The sequence below is a fragment of the Pocillopora damicornis genome, chromosome 2 (genome assembly GCF_964200805.1).
Source record: "Pocillopora damicornis chromosome 2, jaPocDami1.2, whole genome shotgun sequence".
In the NCBI taxonomy this organism is placed as follows: domain Eukaryota; kingdom Metazoa; phylum Cnidaria; class Anthozoa; order Scleractinia; family Pocilloporidae; genus Pocillopora; species Pocillopora damicornis.
The window spans coordinates 11901818-11924362 of NC_142671.1; the positions used below are offsets into that span (position 1 = coordinate 11901818).

Here is a 22545-nt window from a genome sequence, read left to right on the forward strand (position 1 = left end):
ATTGTCATTTTAATTACATCTTTGAAAATTTCAATAAATCTTATCTTTATTTCAACTCAAGGAAACAAGTGGAAATCTATTCCTAGACCTGTAAGAGTTATATCAACAATTTGGATTTCAAATCAGTTCCCAAATCAGAGGATGTTGAGAGGAATATTTTAAACCTTAAGTTGGCAGAAATTAGACTATTTAGCCTAGGCACAAAAGACAGAAAAATTTTTTTTTTTTTTTTTTTACATAGCTGTGCCCAAGCAACTACCATGAAGCCTGAAAATAATAATATTAATTCAGATTCTTACCTGGGCAATTATGTTTCCCTCTTCACAGCACTGAACAATCTGAGAGAGTAAAACTTTAAAATATTCACACGATTTCTTTCGGTTACTGGTTTTGCAACCCATCGCTTGTTTGCTTCGGGAAAGCAAAGTTTGTACTGTACCTAGCCTTCCTGTTCCCCTGACTTGATTACAGCTTGACCACAACCAGTTGTGATTGTTGTCAAGAGCAGCAAGCCGGGCCCTAGCGACTATGCCCAGGTGTGAGAAATGCCCAGGTTTTGCGCAATACTTGAGCATCATAGAGTGATAACCCTCGAGTCTGCCAGTGTGGCATAAGTCAGTAATCTTGGCAGTATCCTTCATCAGTTAAGTGTTAAGGGCCACTACCTCTAAAGCTAAGAATGCTTGGCTGTTTGGCAAAGCCAACAGACTTGGCTTCGGAGGAAGAAATTTTGCAAAGACAGCATCATTGGAAATTAATATTTCCTTACCACACGTGCTTATCAATGATGTGGTTCAACACCGACTTCCATTTTTCTCGAAGATCATAAACATTACCATTGCAGGTTGCAGCAGACCGCCATAGGTGGTTTGCGATCGTTTGTATCCATGGTGAGAGCTCTTCACATCCCCTTTGATTTGCTTTGTTAGTCAGCTTCTTTACCACCCACTTGGAGAGGTGCCACACATCACTTTGATGTTTGGGTGATCTTTGGCCATTATCTCCCCCTGGCTGGTGATGGACACATGGTGATCTGGCTGATTGCAGTAAAGATATTACCTGTAAACAAAATGGCAGCAGACAACAACAGATTTCTCGGGGATTTCCTTTTCACTCCTGGCTGGGAATCCTACTTAACTGTGTGGCTACTGTTACAAGTCAAAACAGAAACAACAGGCCAATAATACAAAATTGCTTGGTATTTACCTTGGGGTTATCCTTTAAGTGTAAAATTATTCCCAGATTTATTGGGATACAAGCTGTTCATCTTCCCACAGATAAATTAGCTTTATCGTTAATCATTTTAGTTGCGATCAATATTTACCCCTCATCATAAACAGAACTTCAGGCTTTCAAGGTAAAGTTAAGATCGTGACCTGAGCTCAACTTCAGTTGTTGCTTAAACAGAGATTTTCCATCGAAAGGAACTTGGGAAAGCCACAGTCAAAAAAATCATGAAAACGAAAGAGCCTTTACTTACTGCGAACTCGGTCTCCTACGTTTTTGTATTTTATTATCTATGAAAGAAAACACCCAGCGTTTACACTGCTGTCGCTTTAATGCACATCAGTTCTAAAGCGTCAACTGCAAATTTTCATCTTAATGTAGAATTGCTATTAGAAGCCTATGATAAACTTCTGGCTTAAGATTATACCAGATGGTATTGAAAGAGAACAGGTTCATGAAAAAGAACCCTAAATCTAAAAATATTAGTGCATTTTAAAGAGATATAGTGAGAATGATAAGGTCATCTGTGCGACTTCCCACGGGCTAAAAGCTTTTCTATCATTTATTAGTGTTCTGACAATATTCCATTAAAAAAGAAAAAAAAAAACTTTTCTCCATCTGTTGGCCTAGGCTCCTTCTCCCTCCCCCCTTCTCCTTTTACCAGTGGATTTAACGATTAAGCGCAGGCCTCCATCTGAACAAATACACTTTGCACCCACTAAAGACAGGTTTGTATATATGACGTCCATCACAGCAAATCGTATTCCATTGATGCACGTCCGCGCGTCAACTGTTCTTTAAATTTCAGCTAGCATTGAGCACTTTATTCAATCCATTCACAGAGACCCGCGGGTAAACGCTAACTCCCAAAATGTTTGTGCACATTTACGGGGCAATTTTCGTTGTTTTTGTTCTGTCGGTCCTCTGCGAAGTACCCGTTGGGAACGCGGCTCCTTCAGAGATACAGGATAAATACCCCTGTCCTGTTTGTAAACTTTTGAAAAAGATTTTGCAGCAAAACGAAAATATCGAGAAAAAGATCGATTTGCTTCTTGAAGAGGGCGACAACTGTTCACGAGGTAGGGACCTTTTAGCCAGCACTCTGCACCCTAGTTCTCTCATGATTTACGCGGTAGATCAATTTTGGAGAAACAGCTGACTAGAGAGTTTTCTCCGTAAACCATCTTAGCAAGTTTGTTTCACTGATTTTCTGACTACAGCCCACAGATGCTGAATCATCTTCCAAAGCAACCAAATCACAATTTGGACCAGTAATTGGTATTAGATAGCTAGCTTTAATGAGATTCTTTAATCCTTTTTTAAAGTAACAGACTGTGCTGATATCTACAAGTACGGTCATGAAACCAGCGATGTGTACACGATCCACCCACATGATCAAAAGCCCTTCGATGTTTTCTGTGACCAGACCACTGATGGCGGAGGCTGGACAGTGTTTCAGAAGAGACTGGACGGCTCCGTTGATTTCTACCGCGGGTGGAATGACTATCAGGTGGGGTTTGGGAACCTGCAGGGCGAGTTTTGGCTGGGACTTGACAAGTTACACGGTCTGACTATTAACAACAAGAAGCGATACGAACTGCGCGTGGATTTGGAGGATACCTCAGGCAACCAAGTTTATGCTGCGTATGATTACTTTGCTGTGTCAAGTGGAAATTCCAATTATCAACTGAGCCTTGGAACATACCATGGTAAAAACCTATTGTCATTTACTGCAAATACATATATTTATTCATTATTCAGTATTTTACCGTAAAGGGTGTAGTTGCTTAAGTATAAGAAAAGGTATACCATTGTTTAGCGCCTCGGGCAGAGTGTTTTTTGAACCAAAACCTTTGAAGAGGGTGAGCGATTCGGAGACGCGCTATTAACAAGTGTGGTACTAGCGATTTCTCAAAATTGTAAACAGTTTTTCTGTGTAACTTCGTCGTGGCACAATGTGGTCGATGCGCACCTCTTACGTTTTTTTTGTTTTAAACAGGGTCATGGTTTTAAGGGCTCGACAGTATACGCTACAAAAACCTTCTTGGGGGGTGGGGTAGTAAGATAAGTTCCATCCTCTCTCTTGCTATAAGAACTTGATCTTAATAATCCTAACGAGCTTGTAAACTATCGATCGAACGTAACTCAGGTCCAGAATCTTTTTTGATTTGTAGGAACTGCTGGTGATTCGCTGTCCGGTCACAAAAGTTTGTCGTTCACCACAAAGGACAACGACAATGATCTTTACAGCAGTAACTGTGCCGTTTCGTTCCATGGCGCTTGGTGGTACGGGAATTGTCACTCTTCCAATTTGAACGGCGCTTACCATCATGGCGCCCATGCCTCCTACGCTGACGGGGTAAACTGGCACACCTGGAAGGGGTACCATTACTCCGCGAAAAGGGCTGAGATGAAAATTCGGCCCAATGATTGGATCCCATTGCAGACCCTGGATACAAAAGCTCTTTGATTCTGGTACGTTTTCGTACTAATGACAAAATTGCAGCAATCTGTCCACTTGATTATAACGATTATTGATGGTGTCTTATGTTTTAAAGAAAAATGCATTTGTGGGCGTGTAATCATTCTTCGCTATTTTTTTTGCCACTGAGGCAATAGTTTTATATTTGAATTTTGCATAGAGGAGATTATATACCTCGCTTTAACCCAGCCAGAGAAAGAGGGAGTGTTTAGGAAAAGAGCTCTTGTAAGGAACATAAAGCCAACTCGAAAGTTAGAGAAAGAGCGGATCGTCAAAGATGAAATAACAATAATACTAATTATGATGATGGTGATAATAATAATAATAATGATGAAAACCATATACTCCTGATACTCTTTCCAGCTACAAGTGCACATCCGAACAGAAACCTTTCACATGCCTTTCTTTTGCAGGTCCTCAGATGTTTGAAGTTCAAGTAGTCCGTTTTTTCAATGTATTTACCATTTGCTTGTTGTTGTTGAAAAGAGCTATACATCTCTAGGTGCAGGACTCTTTTAAGCTTTACGAAAAAGTAGATGAACTTTGTGTGATTAGTATGAAAAGACTGTAATAAGGCCAGAAAATAAAGTGGCTCGATACCACCATCTTCCAGTTGTTATCAACTGTTAACTTTAACTTAATTGACCGAATTGTTTTGTTCTGTTTTGCTGTTGTTGTTGTTTTTTTTTGGCTGAATTTCAAGAACTGGCAAGAGCTGAGTAGAAGGAAAAGAGGAGAGTACAGGGTAATGGTGAACACTCTTCCTGCCAAGAAAAAGTGATAGTTACCATGCCCCCCGTGCCAGTGAGACGTGAGTTTAGTGCCCGTCTCTACTTACCAGCCTGTCTTCCTCCCTCCCCTGATCAGGGAGGATAAATTCTGATCTCTCTCCGTTTTTTGAGTTTTTGTTGTTGCCAGCCATGTGATGTTTTAACGTCTTAGAAAACTTGACCTTTTCATACGTCGCGATTTAGTCTAAAGCTTGAAAGCTGAAATTTTTTCCTTGTGTTCCAAATGCTTTACTTGACAAAAATTAGAAATCCTAGCGGCAATTGCTAAAGACAACAAAGCTGATTTTCGCACTAAGTCGAATCAAAATGGTATTCATCTACATTCAAAGTCGGTCTCTTTGTGCTTTGCTGGTCGACGTTATAGACATTGGAAATTTGCCGAGGAAATCAATCCCAAATCGCTGTATCTGCCGCTTCTGTTTTGTTCTGTTCTATGATCCTCATTTCTTTCCTCTCTCCTTTTCTTTTTCCTTTTTTTGTTCTCTTCTTTTCCTTTTCCCTCTCTTTTCTCTTTTATTCTCTTTCCCTCTCCTTTTCTATCGTCCGATCTTATCTTACCCATATATGTGTCTTAAATGCCGGACTGTCTTTAAGCCAATTAAGGCAACAAGCGAGTTATTTGAGCCGGAAAAATTCTGGCACAAAGAGTAAAAAATTGTTCTCTTCTCTTCTCGCGTCTACTCCACTCCACTCATCAGTACATTGTCTTCTCTTCCTATCTCCTCTCTTCTTTCATATCCTCTTCTTCTCTCTTCCTTTCCATCCGATGATATTGTAATACCTTACATTTTTTGTCTTGCACTCGTAAGGCAACAGACAAGTAATGCGAGTCGGATTGAAAATTCCTTGCATGCACTTCAAACGATGATTTATAGTAAAGCAAATAGCTGTCAGAGTAGCTAAAATCCCTTATATAGCTCACTGTTAGACCCGTTGAAATCCAGCAACTCAGAAACTGCTGCGGACTCACTGTCCTACCATAGAGTCGCTCACTTTCTACTAAAGACCGAGAAAATCATGGTCTTGGTGGTAACGGGGCCTACCTTCACTGCTCTAATTTCTCTCATGCCAACGGGTAAACTTGCGCAGTTGTAAGGGATATCGCTATTCTGCTAGTCGCACCGAGATGAAAATCAATTCGGCCCATTGGCTGGATTCCATCCTTAACAAGCTAAAGAATGATCACGAGCTCTGTTTCTGGTAAGTTACCGAGTTAACGCAGTGGGTAGGATATGTGTAGTTTTGAAATTAATGTGTGCGCTTTGAAGACTGCCTCACGTTTCAAAGAACGTTGTATTTTGTGGGCTCGTGACGAGTCTGCGTTTTGTCAGCATTTAAGACTGAGACGAAATTCTCCTTAAATCAAAAGGTGGGGGATGAGTGCGGGGAAAAAGGGAATCTTAGTCGGTCCAAATACAGAGCAAGGATCAGCAAGAATCCAATCATGCTTGCACTTTTTAAGTTCTAAAACACATGCACCGGAATGCCTACTTAAAAAAAGGAAAATATGTCGACAAGCCAGACGATTTTCATTGAAAAACTCTCGACTCAAAGCTACTCTCTGAAAGTTTTGCGTGACATGCCTCTTTTTGCAGGTCCTCTCATGTTTGAGAAGTCAAGAATTCCATTCTTCATTAAATCATTTCGTAGCTTTTTGCTGTTGTAGTATATGCAGACATGTGTTAACAGTCTGAGATATCGTTAAGGATTAGACGGGTCGAAAGTTCTTCTTTTTAACTACCCTTGCTATATCCGCTGCATAGGTTTAACAAAAAGCGTGGAAGAAGGCAAAAATATTAGCGATAGATTCAATTCTGAGCAAAAGTCTTGGGAAAGTTAGTTAGAAAAATGAAACAATGGTTTTCACGAGTGTTCTTGAACACAACAAAGTAGAATAAAATTGAATATTGCAACCAAAAAAAAAGCTTATAACCACTTAATTCCTGTTTAAATTCATTGCAAAATTTTCAGCCTTCACTTCAAGAATCTATTGGATGCATCAGTTTTCGTTGGAAGAGTTTTAAGAATTGCAGGAAAACAACTGGGAGGGAAAGGGGGAGTGGGTCTCAACTTGCACATGACCTCCTTTATTGTGAAAAAAGTCATAACTTCAAAATAATAATCAACTTGCTGCATGGGCTATAGGCTAGTGAGATGCAAATGTGGCCCCCTTCCCTTGGGGGCAGCTGCTCCAACTTTCCTTCCTCTCAGATGGTTTCCTTTTTAGCAGGCTTAAAAAAGATCAAAAACTGAATGGCCCTCCTGCAAGTTGCCAACAGTGCATACCAAAATTGACATGTGCCCAACTTGAGCACCAGTGTACAGATAAAACATTTCCACAGTTAAGTACAACCAACAATTGATGTTACAAGTTTGTTGATTAGAGGAATGTCAAGACAAAGTAATTGTGGCATTCAAAGAGACAGCCAGAAAGTAAATACAATAACAAACTACTAATCCCTACCACCCTAATTCTTAACCTTGCTTACATTTTGCAGCTGACCTTAAATATACACTGACTGTGTTTCTTTCAGTCATCACAAAGGAAAATTCACAGAAATTCATACTTTTCCCACATTTGCAAATCAACTTGTTAACTATTTCATATGCCTCTAGTCTCCAACAACACAACATGAAAATATCTATACCTCTGGCCCTAGTTATTCAACAGTTATCCACTGTATAAAGCCCTATCCAGAGGTTAGCACAGTGCCTTTTGTTAACTCCTATCCACTGGAGAGCTATTTGTCTGGCCTCGCTCGTTCAAAGGCTGCATAGTGCTCTCCAGTAGTTAAGTGTTAACAAAACACACTACAATATCTGCTGGATGACAATTTATCCAGTGGATAGTGTTATCTACCCTTCAAACAACCAGGGCCTGTCAAATGGCATTATCTGCCCTTTGTACAACTGGGCCTTGAAACACTTGACTACCTGCAGAAAAAAAAAGTGACCCCTAGGGTATGTTTAGAAGTTTAACTCGTTACTATGACAAATGTTTATGCTACAGAAAAATTGACCAACGTGGTTAAGTAAACCTTACCAGCAATTAGGAGTTCTATCTTAGCTAGGAGAGAACAAAAGTGTAGCAGTGTTGAGTTGGTGGTTAAGAACCTTGAGCTGCTTCTGCACTCTTGTGCTCCTTAGAAAAAGGGAATATCTGATTGTAGACCAATATGAATCCATCCCATATCCTGTATGATATCAAACACTAGGTTGATTACAGATTGCAAGCCTAGTCTGCTGTACAGATGTCTTATTAAGGCAAATAATCTTACCAAGCTCACAAACATTTATTTAACCAGCCAAGTTTGACTGATAGTTGGAGAGGACAGTGGGGGAAGGAGGCAGGGAAATGAGAGAAGTTATTTTTTTTTGTACCACCACCCACCACCTACTGAATGTTACTCACCCTGTTTAAATTTCTTTCTCTCTCTCCCCCCCTCCCCAGCCTCTGCTGTTGTAAAAATCAAAGATGGCAGCTCTAATTTTCACCTAGAAAATACTGAGCACTCTCTCTTGAAAGCTGATGAAGGTAGATAAATTCCATGTTGTGAATTTAAGAAAATAAGGAAAATCCCCCTTTTGTTTCAATAAACAATACGCCCGCAGGTTACATAGGTGAAAGAGATCCATACTTCGATAGTAATAAAACTAACTACTGCATAACATAATATATTTATGATGTCATGTGACTGTCACAATTTGTCCCCATCTTCACCAGAACTTTTTATGGCCACTGGAAAGGTACAAGACGTATCCCACAAAAACTGGAAAGGTAATAATGCTTCTGACCATGTGATAGCTGTTCCACTTGTCTATGGTCTCCCTTACGACACCCTCACTCTTTCTGGCTGTCACTTCTTTGTCGTAAATGGGGTCAATCGAGTTTGGTTTCAGAACGAACAGCGTATACGGGAAGATCGTTGCAATCAGACCTCCTCCGACAAGGAAAGGAAGACCCTTTTTTGGGTTACAGTAGTATGCACCAGCTCCAGAAATTATAGAGACTAACGCCAAGCGACTCTGGAAAACCTTCGCTCGATCGAAACTTTCCATCCACTCTTTGTGACAAGATGAAGTATCTTGAATCGTCATTCGGGCGGGATGTTCAACAACATTGATGTACACCGCACCTCCGACAAACATACCCGCTGCAACGGTGGAAATGACCTCGAGATATGGAAACAAGTCGTCCAAACCAAACCCCATTTTCCTCTATAAAGCTATCTGACTTAACCCTAAGACAGCTCAAGAGTACAACACCTAAAGCTTTTGCCTGCGCGTCAAGGACCAACGCACTTTGTCAACACAACAGCTGCTTCACGGACATAGCGTGGGCGCAGAATTTTGAAAAGCACGCAACGAGCCTTTGTTTGGCCTGTCTCTTAATTTTTTTGGGAGACGGAACTCAATTTGAAAATGGGGGAGCTCCTTAATTCAGAATATATCATCAGAAAATAAAAGGGATCTTTATCTTTCAAACTTGAATATTTCACGTCACCTATGTTTTTACATTGTTTTGATATTCTAGCGAGGTGTTTATGCACCGTTGCGCCACTCTAATGTGGATCATAATCACATGTGCAATTTTTAATTCAGTGACCGGATGAATAATTTCATAGAAAAAGAAAATTTGGGTATACGATTGTAAAACCTAACCGAGCGAGTCATAGTTAGCGACACTCCGATCATCTATTTAATATAAAAAAACACCTGCTTAGTTGACAGCTAACAACAGCACTGAAAGTCGAGACAAAAAAATTAACATTTCTTTCTCCGGACTTAAACTCATGGTGCAAGAGGCACGAGAAAGTATAAATCGTTGCTTGACTTAAAAATATAGATGAAAACTCAATTGTATCTCATTTGACGTCTTTTATTGTGATCCATTATCTGCACTGTACCGTATTGCACAAATTAACGTACAGGTTTACAACACTCCACGCATTAGCGACCCCACTCGTCTTGGAGCACTTCTATTTTTCAACATAAATCAGACAAACGCTTTGAAAAGAAATATTCCAAACGAATATGAAAGAAAATTCTCTCCCAATACACCGTAATTTAAGCCGGTTATCGCCATTCGACAAAATGTCCCTGATTTTAAAATCCATTCAACTCAGTTTTAAACATGGCCGCCACTCAGTTGTAAACAAGATTGTACACACACCAGGCCAGTGTAGACACATCTATTATGGTGCGGACTTTGTGAAAAGTGTTCCATTTATCCACAGTGTCTCTCACTTTTCCGGGATCCATCTTTGCAGCAACTTCATAATCATAAATGGGATCGATGACGCGCGACTTCATGGCGAGAGCTGTGTACGGCATATTGAATGCCATCAGCCCGGCAGTAATCAGCCAAGGTTTCCCTTTGCTCTGATCGATAGCAAATGCTGCTATTCCTCCAGCAATCGGCAGCAGCGATGTCCCGGCCATCAAGTACTTCGCTCGATCGAAGCTCTCTCGCCATTGGCGATGAAGCGATTGAACATCATCAAGTTGCATTCTTGCTGGATGCTCTGCAAGGTTGATGTAGATTGCACCGCCAGCTATAACACCCGTGGCTACCGTTGAGGTGAATTTTATCAGCTTCAGTACATCTTCAGCGTCCATGATTCAAGAAAAGTCGGCCTACTATTCCACAGATTCGTACCAACACGCACTAGACCTTAATTTGTGCCTTTTCAATTGAATAATAAATGTAGACAGATCGATTTACATATTAATGACATACGCGTGCATAATTTGATTTTTGTCACGCGTTCTCAACTCGTGACTGAGAGGCGTATTTGCAGAAACTTTTATTCCTTAAATGAATTACCATCTTAAAGGAGAAACAAACCGACAAACAAAAAAATTGAACAAAATAAAAAGTTTTCCCATCCCTTTTAATATTTTCAGGTTTATCTGTCGAGTCGCACGATCAGGAACAGTGACGCGTACTTGAGGGAGCTCCTATCAACTCCCTATGCGATATGCATGCTGCAAGCCAGCAAACCTGCCTTGATAAGCGACAGCTTTTAATTGCTTTTATCTGCAGTCTGCAGAATTACACCATGGCTCGGTCTATCTTGACAGAAGATTCTAGCTTTGCATTTTTCATCATAGGTGTCTTTTTATTCATCTATCTTACTTTGACGACTATTACAGATAATCGTTCGAGCTCCTGATGCTATGGGAAACTTCAAATTTCTCCAATTCTTTCACTCTGTAGAATGAGTCTTAAACATTCGTCTTTTTTTTTTAACTGAAGCGCAAAGTAACCGAAATAACGCGAACGAACCGTGTCATAATGAATTTGGTCACGGTTGCAGAAGTTTTACCTGCTGGAGAGATAATGATTCTCATAAGTATACTTTAATTACTATTAGGCAAGAAGAACTCTACTCATTAGTACAACGCTTTCTTTTCAAATATAACACAATGGGCAGGTGTCATACTTAATTTGCCTTTTATAGTTGCCATGTCACGTTACCGCGCAACGGGTAACCCAGTCAAGGGTGTGTTTTTGTTTGAAAAGGTTGATCCACGTCCGACGATAAATGTGCGTGAGTTGGTAGTCAGAGAACACAAAGAGAGCTTAAACTAGAATTTTTTAGAATAGTAAACTTGAACGTAAACCCAGAAAAAGTCTTCACGATTGTCGAGTGTGCGAACACGTTTCTTTGCGGGCTCAGGATGACAGGAATAGCTGTGTATGTGGTTGCCGTGGAGCAGCCATCAAGAATGACTATGAAGGACGCTGTAGCAATCCATCGCCAATGACTGACGAGCTTCCATCGCTGTGCACGACTGATGATGAGTTTGTCTGCATTCCCTTAGATCTCCGTCGTCGTGTTATACTACATGGACCGTACCCGTGGTCTGCCGTGGCTAATTGTCGCTGGGCTGCTTTTACACATGCCTTACACTCTATTAGTTCTGAAGTCCTATTTCATCGACCCTATCATCCACGAAAATGTCTGTTCGAAAAAGGATCCTACCTACGTAGTGGATCGTGTTGTGAGGTGGAGCAGGGCTCATTTAGTTCGTGTCTTGATCAATAAGATTGCATTCGCAGTGTGCATTTATACAATCGTATATTAGCTTAGCTTGTCCGTAACAATCTGATTACCACTTTGACGTACTCCGTGTAAATAAAGTGCTTGATGTGGATTTCCTGAGGAGAGAAAAACTCAAAACTGCTCACAAGTTTATCTTGAGCTTCTCTAGATCGTGGAACATGAGGATTGATTTAGAAACTCTTGAAATTTTTTTTGTCTTTTTTTAAGTGTTACGAAAACATAAAATACAATTTAATCAACTTTGCATAGATTCCTCTTTATATATGCACAATATTCAGTTCCGGTTAGAGATCGCTGATGTGATGATGATTTAATTAGAATTAAATTACAACCCTATTCAGAGAACTGTGGACTTACAGCTCTTGAAAGAATATTACTGCAGTTTGTTGTTGATTTCACGAAAAACCTGGGAGTGTTAAATGAAAGTTCAAGCTTACCAAAATACAGTAAATAAAAAAATGTTAAAAAAAAAAAAAAAAAAAAAAAAATGAGGGGATCTGGGCACTACAAACCCTTCGAGATTCGCTGGGCAGCCCCACTAATCTTTACACACGTGGTACAATCTTCCTCTTTCGCCGGCCATCTTGAAATTACGATATAATGGTGGGTGAGAAGACAAAAAAGTCAAATTATTTTAATCTGTTACCCAGCCAAAACTTCCTATCGTATCGTTTAGATTCAATATAAACTAATCTGCAAACTCACCAAATTTGACGCTAAAATGTAAAATATCTGGCATGGAATTTTGCGTTTAGTTTCGTTACGGTGCTGTTCGAACTTGCGTTTAGACTTAATTTTGGGGGGATCACACGGAAAATGCTCCTTTAAACCTTTCACGATGTCGAATTGAAAGCTTAATTCTGAATTTGAACGTTAAACTATGTCCTTCTATGTATAAAATTGCCAAGGTAGTTTGCTCTTGACGGAGCAAACGAAGAAAAATGTACTGGTCATCAGATAAGCTGGGAGAAAGTAAGGCTGCCTTTGAAATATATCCATGGTTTGTGTTGTATTTATTGAAACATACAAAGAAAATAGCAAATGGCAAGAAGAGTGTTGTTAGTCTAAAGATGAGAGACAAATTTTCGTTTTTCATCCGTAGTGGTGAATCATGTGCAGTCAGTTAAAACTATTTGGAATTTATGATGTATGTCTTGTCATTAAAGTGTTTCAACGGTCAAATAGTGTCTCTCCTTCAAAATTGTTGAAGTAGGAAACACTCATGAGTGCAATAGCTTATATGATCTCAAATTTTTCCTATGTGTAGGGCTTGTGTCTGAAGAGATGGGATATGTTCCCATGAAAATAGCTTAACTACAAAAATCTATACTGACCCAATCAATTAAGCTGTATAGTTTTGTCCCTTATAACAGGCCTTTAGCTTATTTTTAGTTACTGTGGTCAAATTAAGTCTCATATGATCTTAAACAGAGTGGGATCATAAAACTTTGGTCAAATTATAAAGTCTTGTGTAATCTTAAACATAGTGGGACCATAACACTAGAGTAACTCAATTTAAGTCTATCATCTTTTTTTCTCTCTAGAATGGTACACAACCAGTTTAAGAAGCTGGATTTTGTGTATTTGGTGTGACACAAGTGTAAAAATAACTTGGGATTCTTTGCATTGTGTGTCATTTTTGAGGACTGTACATTTCAAAAAATTCTGCCTGTGACTATGTTCCCAGACACCTAAGACAGTTTCTAAAGCTCTTTTAAGCCATCCATCAGCCACTGTAAGAATTGTGCCATCCAATTTACATTAAATGGATAGCCATGATGTAAGAATGAAAAATACATGCTTGTTGTCTTTTCTTCTAGGCGGCTAGACCATTAATAACAGTATACGATGAGGCAGGAGAAAATGTTGGACAGACCACCCTGCCTGCTGTTTTCAAAGCTCCCATTCGTCCTGATGTTGTGGGCTTTGTCCACACCAACATGGCCAAGAACAAACGGCAACCTTATGCTGTGAACAAGCTAGCAGGTCATCAGACATCTGCTGAGTCCTGGGGTACTGGTCGTGCTGTTGCCAGGATTCCTCGTGTGAGAGGTGGTGGTACACACCGCTCAGGCCAGGGTGCTTTTGGCAATGTATCCTTGAACTTGAGATTATTTAATGCAAAACAATTTTTTTCATCATATGTATTGTTTAAATTTCCTGAAATCAAAGTCCAGATGGTGATGGGCCTAAATCATTTGTTTGTACTGAAGGAGTTTGAAATAATTTTGTCATACCTCTGATGCTCTTTTTAAACTTGTGCTCCTGACTATTTATGCTAGGTGTGCATCATGCATTTCCATGTCTAAGTGTGTTATGATTTCAAAGGTCACAGTTACTTGCTATCTTTTTGTCATGTAGGTGGCATTTGACAATTTGGTTAATCTGGCAATATGCCAGGCATGTGGCTTACCTTAACTTGAATTCCCTTTAACCCTGTGTTAGATTTCTGTTTGTTCTTAATTAATGCTAATTAGATTGCATGCTTTTCTGTAACATCAAATATGTTATAATTGGATTGGAATGCAAATGTTAAGATAATCCCATTCATGGTTGAACTCTTGTCTTTCATAGATTTTGGTGTCTAAATGAGGAGTTCTAAGTCACTTAACACAAACCACATTCTCAGCCAACCAAATAATTGACCTTGTGTTGTTATCCTAGGAAGATCTTGAAGTTCATCCTAACATTTGACTGGCCCAAATCTATCCTCACTGTATGTGCATGTTGCAGTTATGACCATATATAATTGTATGCTGTCTGAAGGGGGTTTCTTATGAATGGGAATACTATATGCACCCTATTTAGGAGTTATGGTATGTTTGCTGCAATAGTTTTGTACTTCCTTTACTTGCAACTTAGATGTGTAGAGGTGGACGTATGTTTGCTCCTACAAAAACCTGGCGACGCTGGCATCGAAAGATCAATCAGAAACAGCGCCGATATGCTATGTGCTCAGCCCTGGCTGCTTCTGCCCTCCCTGCTCTTGTGATGGCTCGTGGTCACCATGTTGATGAGATCCCTGAGGTTCCATTGGTTGTTTCAGATGGAATTGAATCCCTTCAGAAGACTAGTGCTGCAGTGAAGCTCCTCAAGTCAATAAATGCTTATGGAGATGTAGAAAAATGCAAGGAGTCGAAGAAGATCCGTGCAGGCAAAGTAAGTTTGGACTGAAGAATTTGAAAACAGTTGAGCATTTCTATGTTCTGATGGAGGGCTCAACCTAAGTGATTATTGATAGAAAGAGGATGAACCCCTTGGTTGTAGACCAGCCAGAAGGCATTGCAAAGGTAAAAGATGGTATTGCGATGATGCAACCAGTTGCAAAACTTGATATTCAGTACTCTTTACATGTTAACAACATTGCCCTTCCTCATAGTGAATGGAAAACTAGGTTCTAATTTTAAAAACCAAGTTAATCTTGAGTATTTTTCAATGGAAGATTTCCTCTCCTATACATTTGTACCTTGGTAATATTCATTTTAAATTTGCTATCAGGGCAAGATGCGCAACCGTAGAACTGTGATGCGTAAAGGGCCCCTCATCATCTACAACGAAGATCATGGAGTGAAAAAGGCTTTTCGCAATTTACCAGGGGTTGATATCTTGTCAGTGGATCGTCTGAATCTTCTGAAGCTTTGCCCTGGTGGTCACCTAGGCAGGTAGGAGGACACAAGATGAATATCAAGAACATGAGTTTACTTTACTCCACATTACCGTGACTTGTACACTCTTAAAGTCAACACACAGTGAACTGCTGCTTTTGATATCAGTCTCAATAGTTTAGGATATCATGAGCGGTTGATTCAGATCTTCAATGTATTTTGTTTGTTCTGTCTCATAGGTTTTGCATCTGGAGCAAGGGAGCAATCGAGAAGCTTGATGCCTTGTATGGAACAGGAAAGAAACCATCCACAGAAAAGAAGGATTTCAAGTAAGAAAATTTTAATTTCATTTTTGTTAAGTTGAAGTAAGGGGATTGCTGCAAATGTAGCCCACTGCACATAAGATTTAAAGTGTTAAAGCTTACTAATTTTGCTTGAGACTTCTTGCAGTTGTAACTTTAGACTTGACCACAGCAATGTGGGAGAATAAGTTATCAGTTGTACTGAGAGGCTTGACAAATGATTCTCAAACTCATTAATAATTCATGCTGAGAAAACAAAGGAAATTACAACCATGAAGGAGGTTTGGATATGTGACCTTAATTATCATAAAATCTGGTGAACTTTTGCTTTGATTTTCTCCAAGAATTATTAATGGTTTGAGAAGCTATATCAAACATTCGCCTCGTTTTCTCAACCACTTCTCGGTGTTTGGACATCGGATGAAACACTCTTCCTCGTGTTTGATACATTACATGAAGGCATGGTGGACTCTCCCGTCTAGGTCTAATCACTTCAGAGTATTGAATGAGTGTGTTGAATTGGTCTGCAATCACAAGCATTTCCCAGAAGAGTTAATCAAAATTGGTACTTGATGTATCTTACCTAAAAAATTTAAAATTAGCTGAAAAGCTAGAATACCAATTGAAGTGCCTGTCATTGTTCCTTCTACTAAAAGTGCCTAGGTGTCTTTGAGACTTGTCCACAATGATTGACTGGAATTGGTTCAGGGCTTTTGAGGTTCTTAGCTTGAATCACCCATTGTAGAACTCAAGTGTTTTTATGTGTTTTTGAGAGGTTGTCATGATAATTATACCAATTGCATGTAATGAATTGACACAGCTTTCTCGTTTTACCCTTTAAAGTCTTCCTAAAACAATCATGAGCAATGCTGATCTCAATCGCCTCATCAACAGTGAGGAGATACAGTCTGTTATCAGACCTGCTGGGTAAGTAATAATTAGATTGTAGATGTGTGCAAGGTGATGTGGTAGCAATTGAGTGTAAATGTTTCCACTGTACTGCAAGAGGCAAATCCAGTTAGTTGATGACTGTAGAAAATTCAAATTTGTGGTGTTGAAACTTTTTCAACAGCCTGTATGGTATAACATTTTGGCAGACCATCCCTATTCTAATATGATGGGATTTGTATGGTTTCAATTTGATAGTTCTTTATGAAAATTTTAACGGGAAATTCCCAATCTAAATGGAAGGTACATCATCTACATACCCTATTCTCAAGTGTTGTAATTATTTACAGGGCAGCTATGGTTTCTAGGCTCACTTACAAAAAAAAAGTACAATCCCATTTGGGACACAGGCTACATGAATGAATTACAGTACATCTTTTTCATCTCTGTTTGCTTTGGCAATAAGCATTGGAAGAACTTGATTAGTAGCAATTAGAGTTCACATCTCATAGTATCATTGGAAATTTTTTCCTAAGAGACCTCATTCACAGTGGTGGCTTTGTGTATCCCAGATTTGATTGACACATACACATGTACCTTCTCCCTACAGTGTAAATATGTTTTTTTTTTAATGTCTTTTTTTGTGTATCTGGAATAAATTTAGAAAGATTTTCTCAGAGTTTCATTAACTCTCTCCATACATTGTCACCCCTGAATCACACATTAAAGTCAGGAAAAAAAGTGTTAAAGCTCTTGATATCTAAACAAGTTCTCTTTGTCAGTATGGAGAGTTTGTATACTGATGTTAGGGTGTGAAACGTTAACGGTTACTAGAAAATTATATCAGCCTGTTGGGAGAGGTACCAATCAGATCTGTTGGGGTGAAAGGGCAAGATAAACTGAGGTTTTTCTTGAGGTCATGGGTCCAAATCCCTTACAGGCCTGAAGTTTTCTTTCAGGCCTCATTTTTACCACTGATTAATTGGTGTTCATTCCTCTGAAGATCGCTCTCATTCGTTTCTTAATCTGCATTTCACATATATCATTTTAATATATTCACAATCATTTATTCATCAATTCACGGGTTTATTACGAACCAACTTAATGACCAGCTCCCAGTTGGCTTGTTAACTCAGTTGGTAGAGCACTGCACTGGTATTGCTAAGGTCGTGGGTTTAAATCCCGTACAGGCCTGAACTTTTTCAGAAGATCGTCTTCATTCATTTCAGATCTTAATGCTGATTAAAATTGAATTTTTGATTTTTTAGACCTAAGAGGACCCGCCGAGCAATCCGTAAGAAGAATCCACTCAAGAATTTGGGCGTGCTGATGAAGCTGAACCCTCACGCTAAGAGTGTCAAACGTGCTGAGATGCTGACTGTAGAGCGGAGAAGGGCTGCTAAAGAGGCAGTACTGAGCAAGAAGAGAGAAGGAAAATAAATTGCTCAACTGTTAATGCTGTAATGAAAGGACGAATAAAACAGCAGTGAATTCAATGTAGAAATCGTATGTTGGTTTTAGGCTCATTTATAACCCCAAAAGGTTTATTGACATGATAAATTTCCAGTGTATTCGTGTTGTTTATCTGGAGTTCAAAAGCAATAGCTTATTCTAAGATTTCATTTGGCCCCTACAGCTTGATGAAGAAAATAATATATTAATAGTTATTAATGTTAAACTGACATACTAGCATGACAGTTCACTCTAAACACACAGCACAGATTCTCTTGTAAGGATTGTTTAGACCAGCCCGTTCCAGTCTGTAGCCGTGTAGAAGTCCACTCCCAGGTCTTCAACGCTCGCTCCATGTTCTCTCAGAGAGCTCATCCTCCTCTTTGCTGAGGAAAAATATTTAACAGCATACTCCAGCAAGTCTTCTGGCTTGTCACGCAAAATTACAAGTACAAATCCTTCAAGGAGCTCCACAAGTCCTGGAGGAATTGCTCTCTCTCTCGAGTGGGATGCCATGTTATCCATAATTTAGTGAGCAGTTCTTCCGTTAAAAAAATATGATCTATGACGTAATCTGATTAGCGCGCGCAACCTCGTCCTTAGCGAATACTCGGTGGGCGTGAACTCTAAAGACCCTCTGACCCTCGCCAAGGCTCGTAGGCCCACTATCTCCCTGAAGCAGTGCTGACAGTTAAAAACTACAGCGCTAGAGACCAGACGGAACCCCATCCTAGGTCAGCCGCAGGAAAAGCAACGATCGTACACACCACTTAGCTACTTTAAGGCTCGCACATGCGCAAATATTTGGCCGCTGAGAGTTGCCTCGAAAAGGATGACGTGCTCAGGCCGCCCTACAGAAGCTAGACATTTTCGTTGAAGTCTGATGATCAAAACCAATGGAGTGGTCATGGAAAATCTTTATGAGGAATGGTGACTGAATTTATGCAATAAGATAAAGCAAAAGAAAAATTTAAATGCCGGATATATAACATCCAAACTGCGTTTGCCGTGCGAAGTTTCTGTGCAGGAACGCTCACGACCGGTGATATCGGACATTACGTCATAGTCGTTTTTGGGGGACCTTTAGCAAGCCGCGACGGCGACGGCAACGAGGACATGGAAAAACAAAAGATCAAATGAGCAGAACAATAGCTCAGCACGTGCGTTTTAAAACTGTGTACATTTCTAAGCCGTCCTCTGTGAAATAACGTGAAATCATCAAAATTTGCGTGGTCGAAGAAAGGAAACCCCGACGGCAAATTGTTAAAGTTTCCGTTTGGAACTCAACGCCGCTCTTATACGTTATGCTGAGATTAACTCGCGGCGCCGTAAGAGATGGTGAACACATTCTGTCAGTCGCAAAATTCCAACTAAACAAATATATTCATTTTTAAATCGAAGTCTTCCTTGGCGTTGCCGTCCTAACTGCTAAAAGTCCCTAATATCTCTTGTTACGAACGAGAGAATTATTCGCTTAAGACGTCTGAAACCAAGTTAAGGGAAGGTTAAAGTGCTAAGGAAACTTCACGAAATTAGCGAATTCAAAGAAATAAAGAAATGTGAGGCGTAGAACGACGATATAGCTAAAACAAAAGCACGGTTGTGTGCGCACGCGTGCAGGAAATTCATGGAAAATTTTGTGGTCGAGGGAGTTATTTCCGGGCTTGTCTTTCGTCGTCATTTTTGTTTATTTGTATTCGAGCGGAAGCGCTTGCCACCAGCAGGGGTTGTAACGTGAGAGAGGGCGTGAAACACGCTATCAGCGAAAACCTAACATTTATTATTCATATTGGATGGCCAAGCACATTCTGGTGATAACTGAATTAATGAGATGCGTCAAAACTTGCATTTAGCAGCTTTTGCCTGCATGAGTAGCGTAATACAAGTTTTCTGGTGAACAGGCGGTCCCCTTGGCAAGGTAATTTAAAAGCTAAGCTTCTGGATGTATAGAAAACTAACACCTTGACGGGCGTTCAGACATGTCTTCCATTAGTCATTGACCGAATCTCGACCTGGTATTGTCTTAGTTTACGTGCATTGAAATAATTCCTTTAAAATCCCAGCATGACTGTTGTCGCATAGGATTTTATCGGATAATAAGTTATGTTTTAAGATTATAATCTCTTTCCTAAGTCAATTAAGGTGATTAAATGCCATGAGAGAGATAACTGTGGGTTTTTATCATCGCAATTGGTCAACCAAACCGAGTAATAACAAGAGCTGCATATTTTTATGAGGTGTCCGGTCAATTCAGGGTATTGGTGGTTGAACTGGATATTTATATTTAGATCTTTTATCCAATTGTTCACATATTCACCGTCTTAAGAGATTCGCGTGAGGGCTTCGCAACTTTCCGTGATAAATACTCAGGCTGACATATCGCCCTATTTAAACTTGTGGGATTTCATTGAGAGTGGCCATAACGTATTTTCACAGCAAGAGGCTGGGAGCAAGGCGAAGGTCCATTTCATAAAAAAGTTAAATTCTTTGCGACGGCTATTTGAAGAAATGCATCAGAAGATTGCTGCCAAACATGGGAAGTTTTCGTCTCAGTTAGTGAACCCGTTCAGTATTACAGAAGATCTTATTTGTCTACTAGAAGGTTTCACCATAACAGCTATCAATGAAAAACCCCGAAATGAAGACTTGGTGGAATTTGCAGCCAGTTATTTCGAGGAAATACGAAACAAGAGAAACTTACTGGCGGAGAGAGGGATTGGTAACTTCAGAACTGGTTTATACCTCAGTAAGGACTGGAATGGGCAAGTTTGACGCTGCTATATCATTTCAGACTTCAAAAGTTGTTGAATTCATATTTCGAAATTTAGAGACTTAAAAAGGACGAAATGTGACGGGATTACTGTCAGCGGAAGAACGGAAGCGCCATCGAGGACAATTTTAAGCGTAGTTTGGCTGAACTTTTGAGTAGGCGTAGGAAATCCATACGGCATTTAATTTTTGTAAACAACTCTGCCGAAAAGTTTGAGGGAAATACATGATGTGCCAGTGTTATTACGAACAAAGTAAATTAATGAAATATTCTACACTGAACTGAAGAATTATCTGGACAAACAACAACCATACGCTAGTTTTAAATTCAATCTTATATCGTACGCATTGCTAGTTCACTGTGCTCTATTTGAGTAAGAACACTATGAAATGTTCCGTCGCGTGAGCATGGAACACGTCATCAACTCGAAGCATGTTCAAGGTTTTTAATATTCTTCGGTTTTCACTGCAGGCGAAGAGGTCGGCGTATCAATTTTCAGGGTTTATGAATGAATTCGTCCGAACTAGCCAACTTCAACTTGTGAAAGTCCGGTCATAACAAATTAATTTTTACCGTGACTCGATTCATTAAAATGCTCCACCAATTTTCCCATTAACTATATTGTGTAGGATTCTAAGTTCAAAATCGTGGTCACGAAATAAATACAGATTGACGACAACATATGCAGTAGAAGTTTAAACAAAAGTTTGCCGAGGCCTTAAATAGCATTTTAATCTTGTTAATTTGTTTACACTGGGAATTCTAAAGAATTTATTCAAGTCGGAGCAAGATTCCTTTAGGCGATGTCTACGGATTTGTACGGGAGATAACTGTCTAAACTACGAATGAAGAGGAAATGGCACAGAATTAAAACATTGGAGGTCATCAACGACATGCAATCAACAAAACAATAGGACGCAATTTTTTCGAGGGGGCAACCTAAACAAGAGAAACTCGCATCCGTTTTATTTAAACTCAGTTGATGCGTAGGAGTGTGGAAAATTTTTGCCGAAACATCCGGAAAAACGGATCTGAACTTGAACTTGTTTCAATACTTTTGGAAGACCACGTCCGAAACAGTCAAGCCCATCTTCAAACCACAACCCTCTTTCTTAAAAAAATAACTACATTTTGGGGGTTTTTGTCGACTCATCAAGAGCTTTTAATCTTTTACAAATCTCTCCGCACCTAGAGGTTTTACTTTTTGCGACCTGTTACTGTTTGTTATTCGGTGGGGTGTTCATACAAAACTGTTTAATTTTTTTAATCCGCATTTCCAGAATTTTCTTCCTTCTTTTTTTGAATAATAGATTTACAGTGTTTATTTCAGATAATAACAGAAGCCGTCAAAATTTGGTGAAGACAATTAATGACTTGCTTGCGGCTCGAGTGTCACGCTTTTTCTGTAACCAGATTTCAAGTCTTCTGTGATTCACAACTGAAACAAAACACGACAGTTGCAAGCTATCATTTTGTTAAATGGATCAAACTATTAGGTAATGTAAGCCACTTATGGCGGACGGTCTGTAAAACTATGGAGGACCAGACATGCACGGAAGGACGATTTCAAGATAAGCGTTAACTAGTCTACAGATACTCTTCATGCATGCCCATGGCGGCTGGCTCGTGAAAGTTTCATCTTGAGTTATACCAAAGAAAACCGATTAAATAGCGACAAGATATGAAACACCTACGCTATCACACCTTTGGAAGGAGCCAGGATGTAAAATACTGCCCGCCCGAGGGAACCAACGCTTTTGTTGTCTCGTTCTTATTTCTCTTTCCAGTAACGTTTATAAATATTTGTAATTCCTGACTTGACTCAAAGCCAAAAATCTGTCAGCTTCTTTTCTAATTCATTGTTAATCTGTGACTATTCTGCCGTTAAGTATATGCATCGATAGAAGTCTCTTGAAAAGGTGCATCAATAGATAATAATTAAGCTAATTAAACCAGAG

The 22545-nt window shown here is 39.6% G+C and overlaps 5 protein-coding genes and 1 pseudogene across 5 annotated transcripts in view; 4 read left to right on the plus strand and 2 right to left on the minus strand.

The window, feature by feature from the left end:
- Positions 1-55, plus strand: part of LOC113668301 (uncharacterized) — a 6374-nt gene extending 6319 nt beyond the window's left edge. Inside the window, exon 4 of the mRNA XM_027184187.2 lies at positions 1-55. This exon is cut by the window's left edge and continues 1305 nt beyond it. The gene's annotated coding sequence lies outside the window, so the exon portion shown is untranslated.
- Positions 56-2052: 1997 nt separating this feature from the next.
- On the plus strand, positions 2053-4314 carry LOC113668300 (microfibril-associated glycoprotein 4). Its single transcript, XM_027184186.2, has 4 exons — positions 2053-2306; positions 2553-2936; positions 3402-3702; positions 4123-4314. The coding sequence occupies exons 1-3, from the start codon at positions 2099-2101 to the stop codon at positions 3695-3697; spliced, it is 888 nt and encodes a 295-aa protein (XP_027039987.2). The 5' UTR covers positions 2053-2098; the 3' UTR covers positions 3698-3702; positions 4123-4314.
- Positions 4315-6566: 2252 nt separating this feature from the next.
- On the minus strand, positions 6567-9357 carry LOC149049914 (uncharacterized). Its single transcript, XM_089198421.1, has one exon. The coding sequence runs from the start codon at positions 8710-8712 to the stop codon at positions 8218-8220; it is 495 nt and encodes a 164-aa protein (XP_089054547.1). The 5' UTR covers positions 8713-9357; the 3' UTR covers positions 6567-8217.
- Positions 9358-9363: 6 nt separating this feature from the next.
- LOC113668279 (uncharacterized) lies at positions 9364-10218 on the minus strand. The gene has a single exon (XM_027184164.2). It carries the CDS (start codon positions 10117-10119, stop codon positions 9646-9648), a length of 474 nt encoding a protein of 157 aa, XP_027039965.2. The 5' UTR covers positions 10120-10218; the 3' UTR covers positions 9364-9645.
- A 580-nt stretch (positions 10219-10798) lies between these two features.
- On the plus strand, positions 10799-11729 carry LOC149049915 (uncharacterized; annotated as a pseudogene).
- A 408-nt stretch (positions 11730-12137) lies between these two features.
- On the plus strand, positions 12138-17869 carry LOC113668303 (large ribosomal subunit protein uL4B). Its single transcript, XM_027184188.2, has 7 exons — positions 12138-12173; positions 13391-13663; positions 14433-14729; positions 15069-15232; positions 15415-15504; positions 16321-16404; positions 17634-17869. Exons 1-7 carry the CDS (start codon positions 12171-12173, stop codon positions 17803-17805), a joined length of 1083 nt encoding a protein of 360 aa, XP_027039989.2. The 5' UTR covers positions 12138-12170; the 3' UTR covers positions 17806-17869.
- The last annotated feature ends 4676 nt before the right edge of the window (positions 17870-22545 follow it).

Excerpts from the sequence above, each read along its gene's own strand:
- LOC113668303 (XM_027184188.2), top strand. Across the intron at positions 13,664-14,432 it reads GCCAGGGTGCTTTTGGCAAT|ATGTGTAGAGGTGGACGTAT; the intron begins GTATCCTTGAAC and ends CTTGCAACTTAG. Across the intron at positions 16,405-17,633 it reads TCTGTTATCAGACCTGCTGG|ACCTAAGAGGACCCGCCGAG; the intron begins GTAAGTAATAAT and ends TTGATTTTTTAG.
- LOC113668279 (XM_027184164.2), bottom strand. The coding sequence starts at position 10,119 with ATGGACGCTGAAGATGTACTGAAGCTGATAAAATTCACCTCAACGGTA.
- LOC113668300 (XM_027184186.2), top strand. The coding sequence starts at position 2,099 with ATGTTTGTGCACATTTACGGGGCAATTTTCGTTGTTTTTGTTCTGTCG. Across the intron at positions 2,307-2,552 it reads GGGCGACAACTGTTCACGAG|TAACAGACTGTGCTGATATC; the intron begins GTAGGGACCTTT and ends CCTTTTTTAAAG. Across the intron at positions 2,937-3,401 it reads GAGCCTTGGAACATACCATG|GAACTGCTGGTGATTCGCTG; the intron begins GTAAAAACCTAT and ends TTTGATTTGTAG.
- LOC149049914 (XM_089198421.1), bottom strand. The coding sequence starts at position 8,712 with ATGGGGTTTGGTTTGGACGACTTGTTTCCATATCTCGAGGTCATTTCC.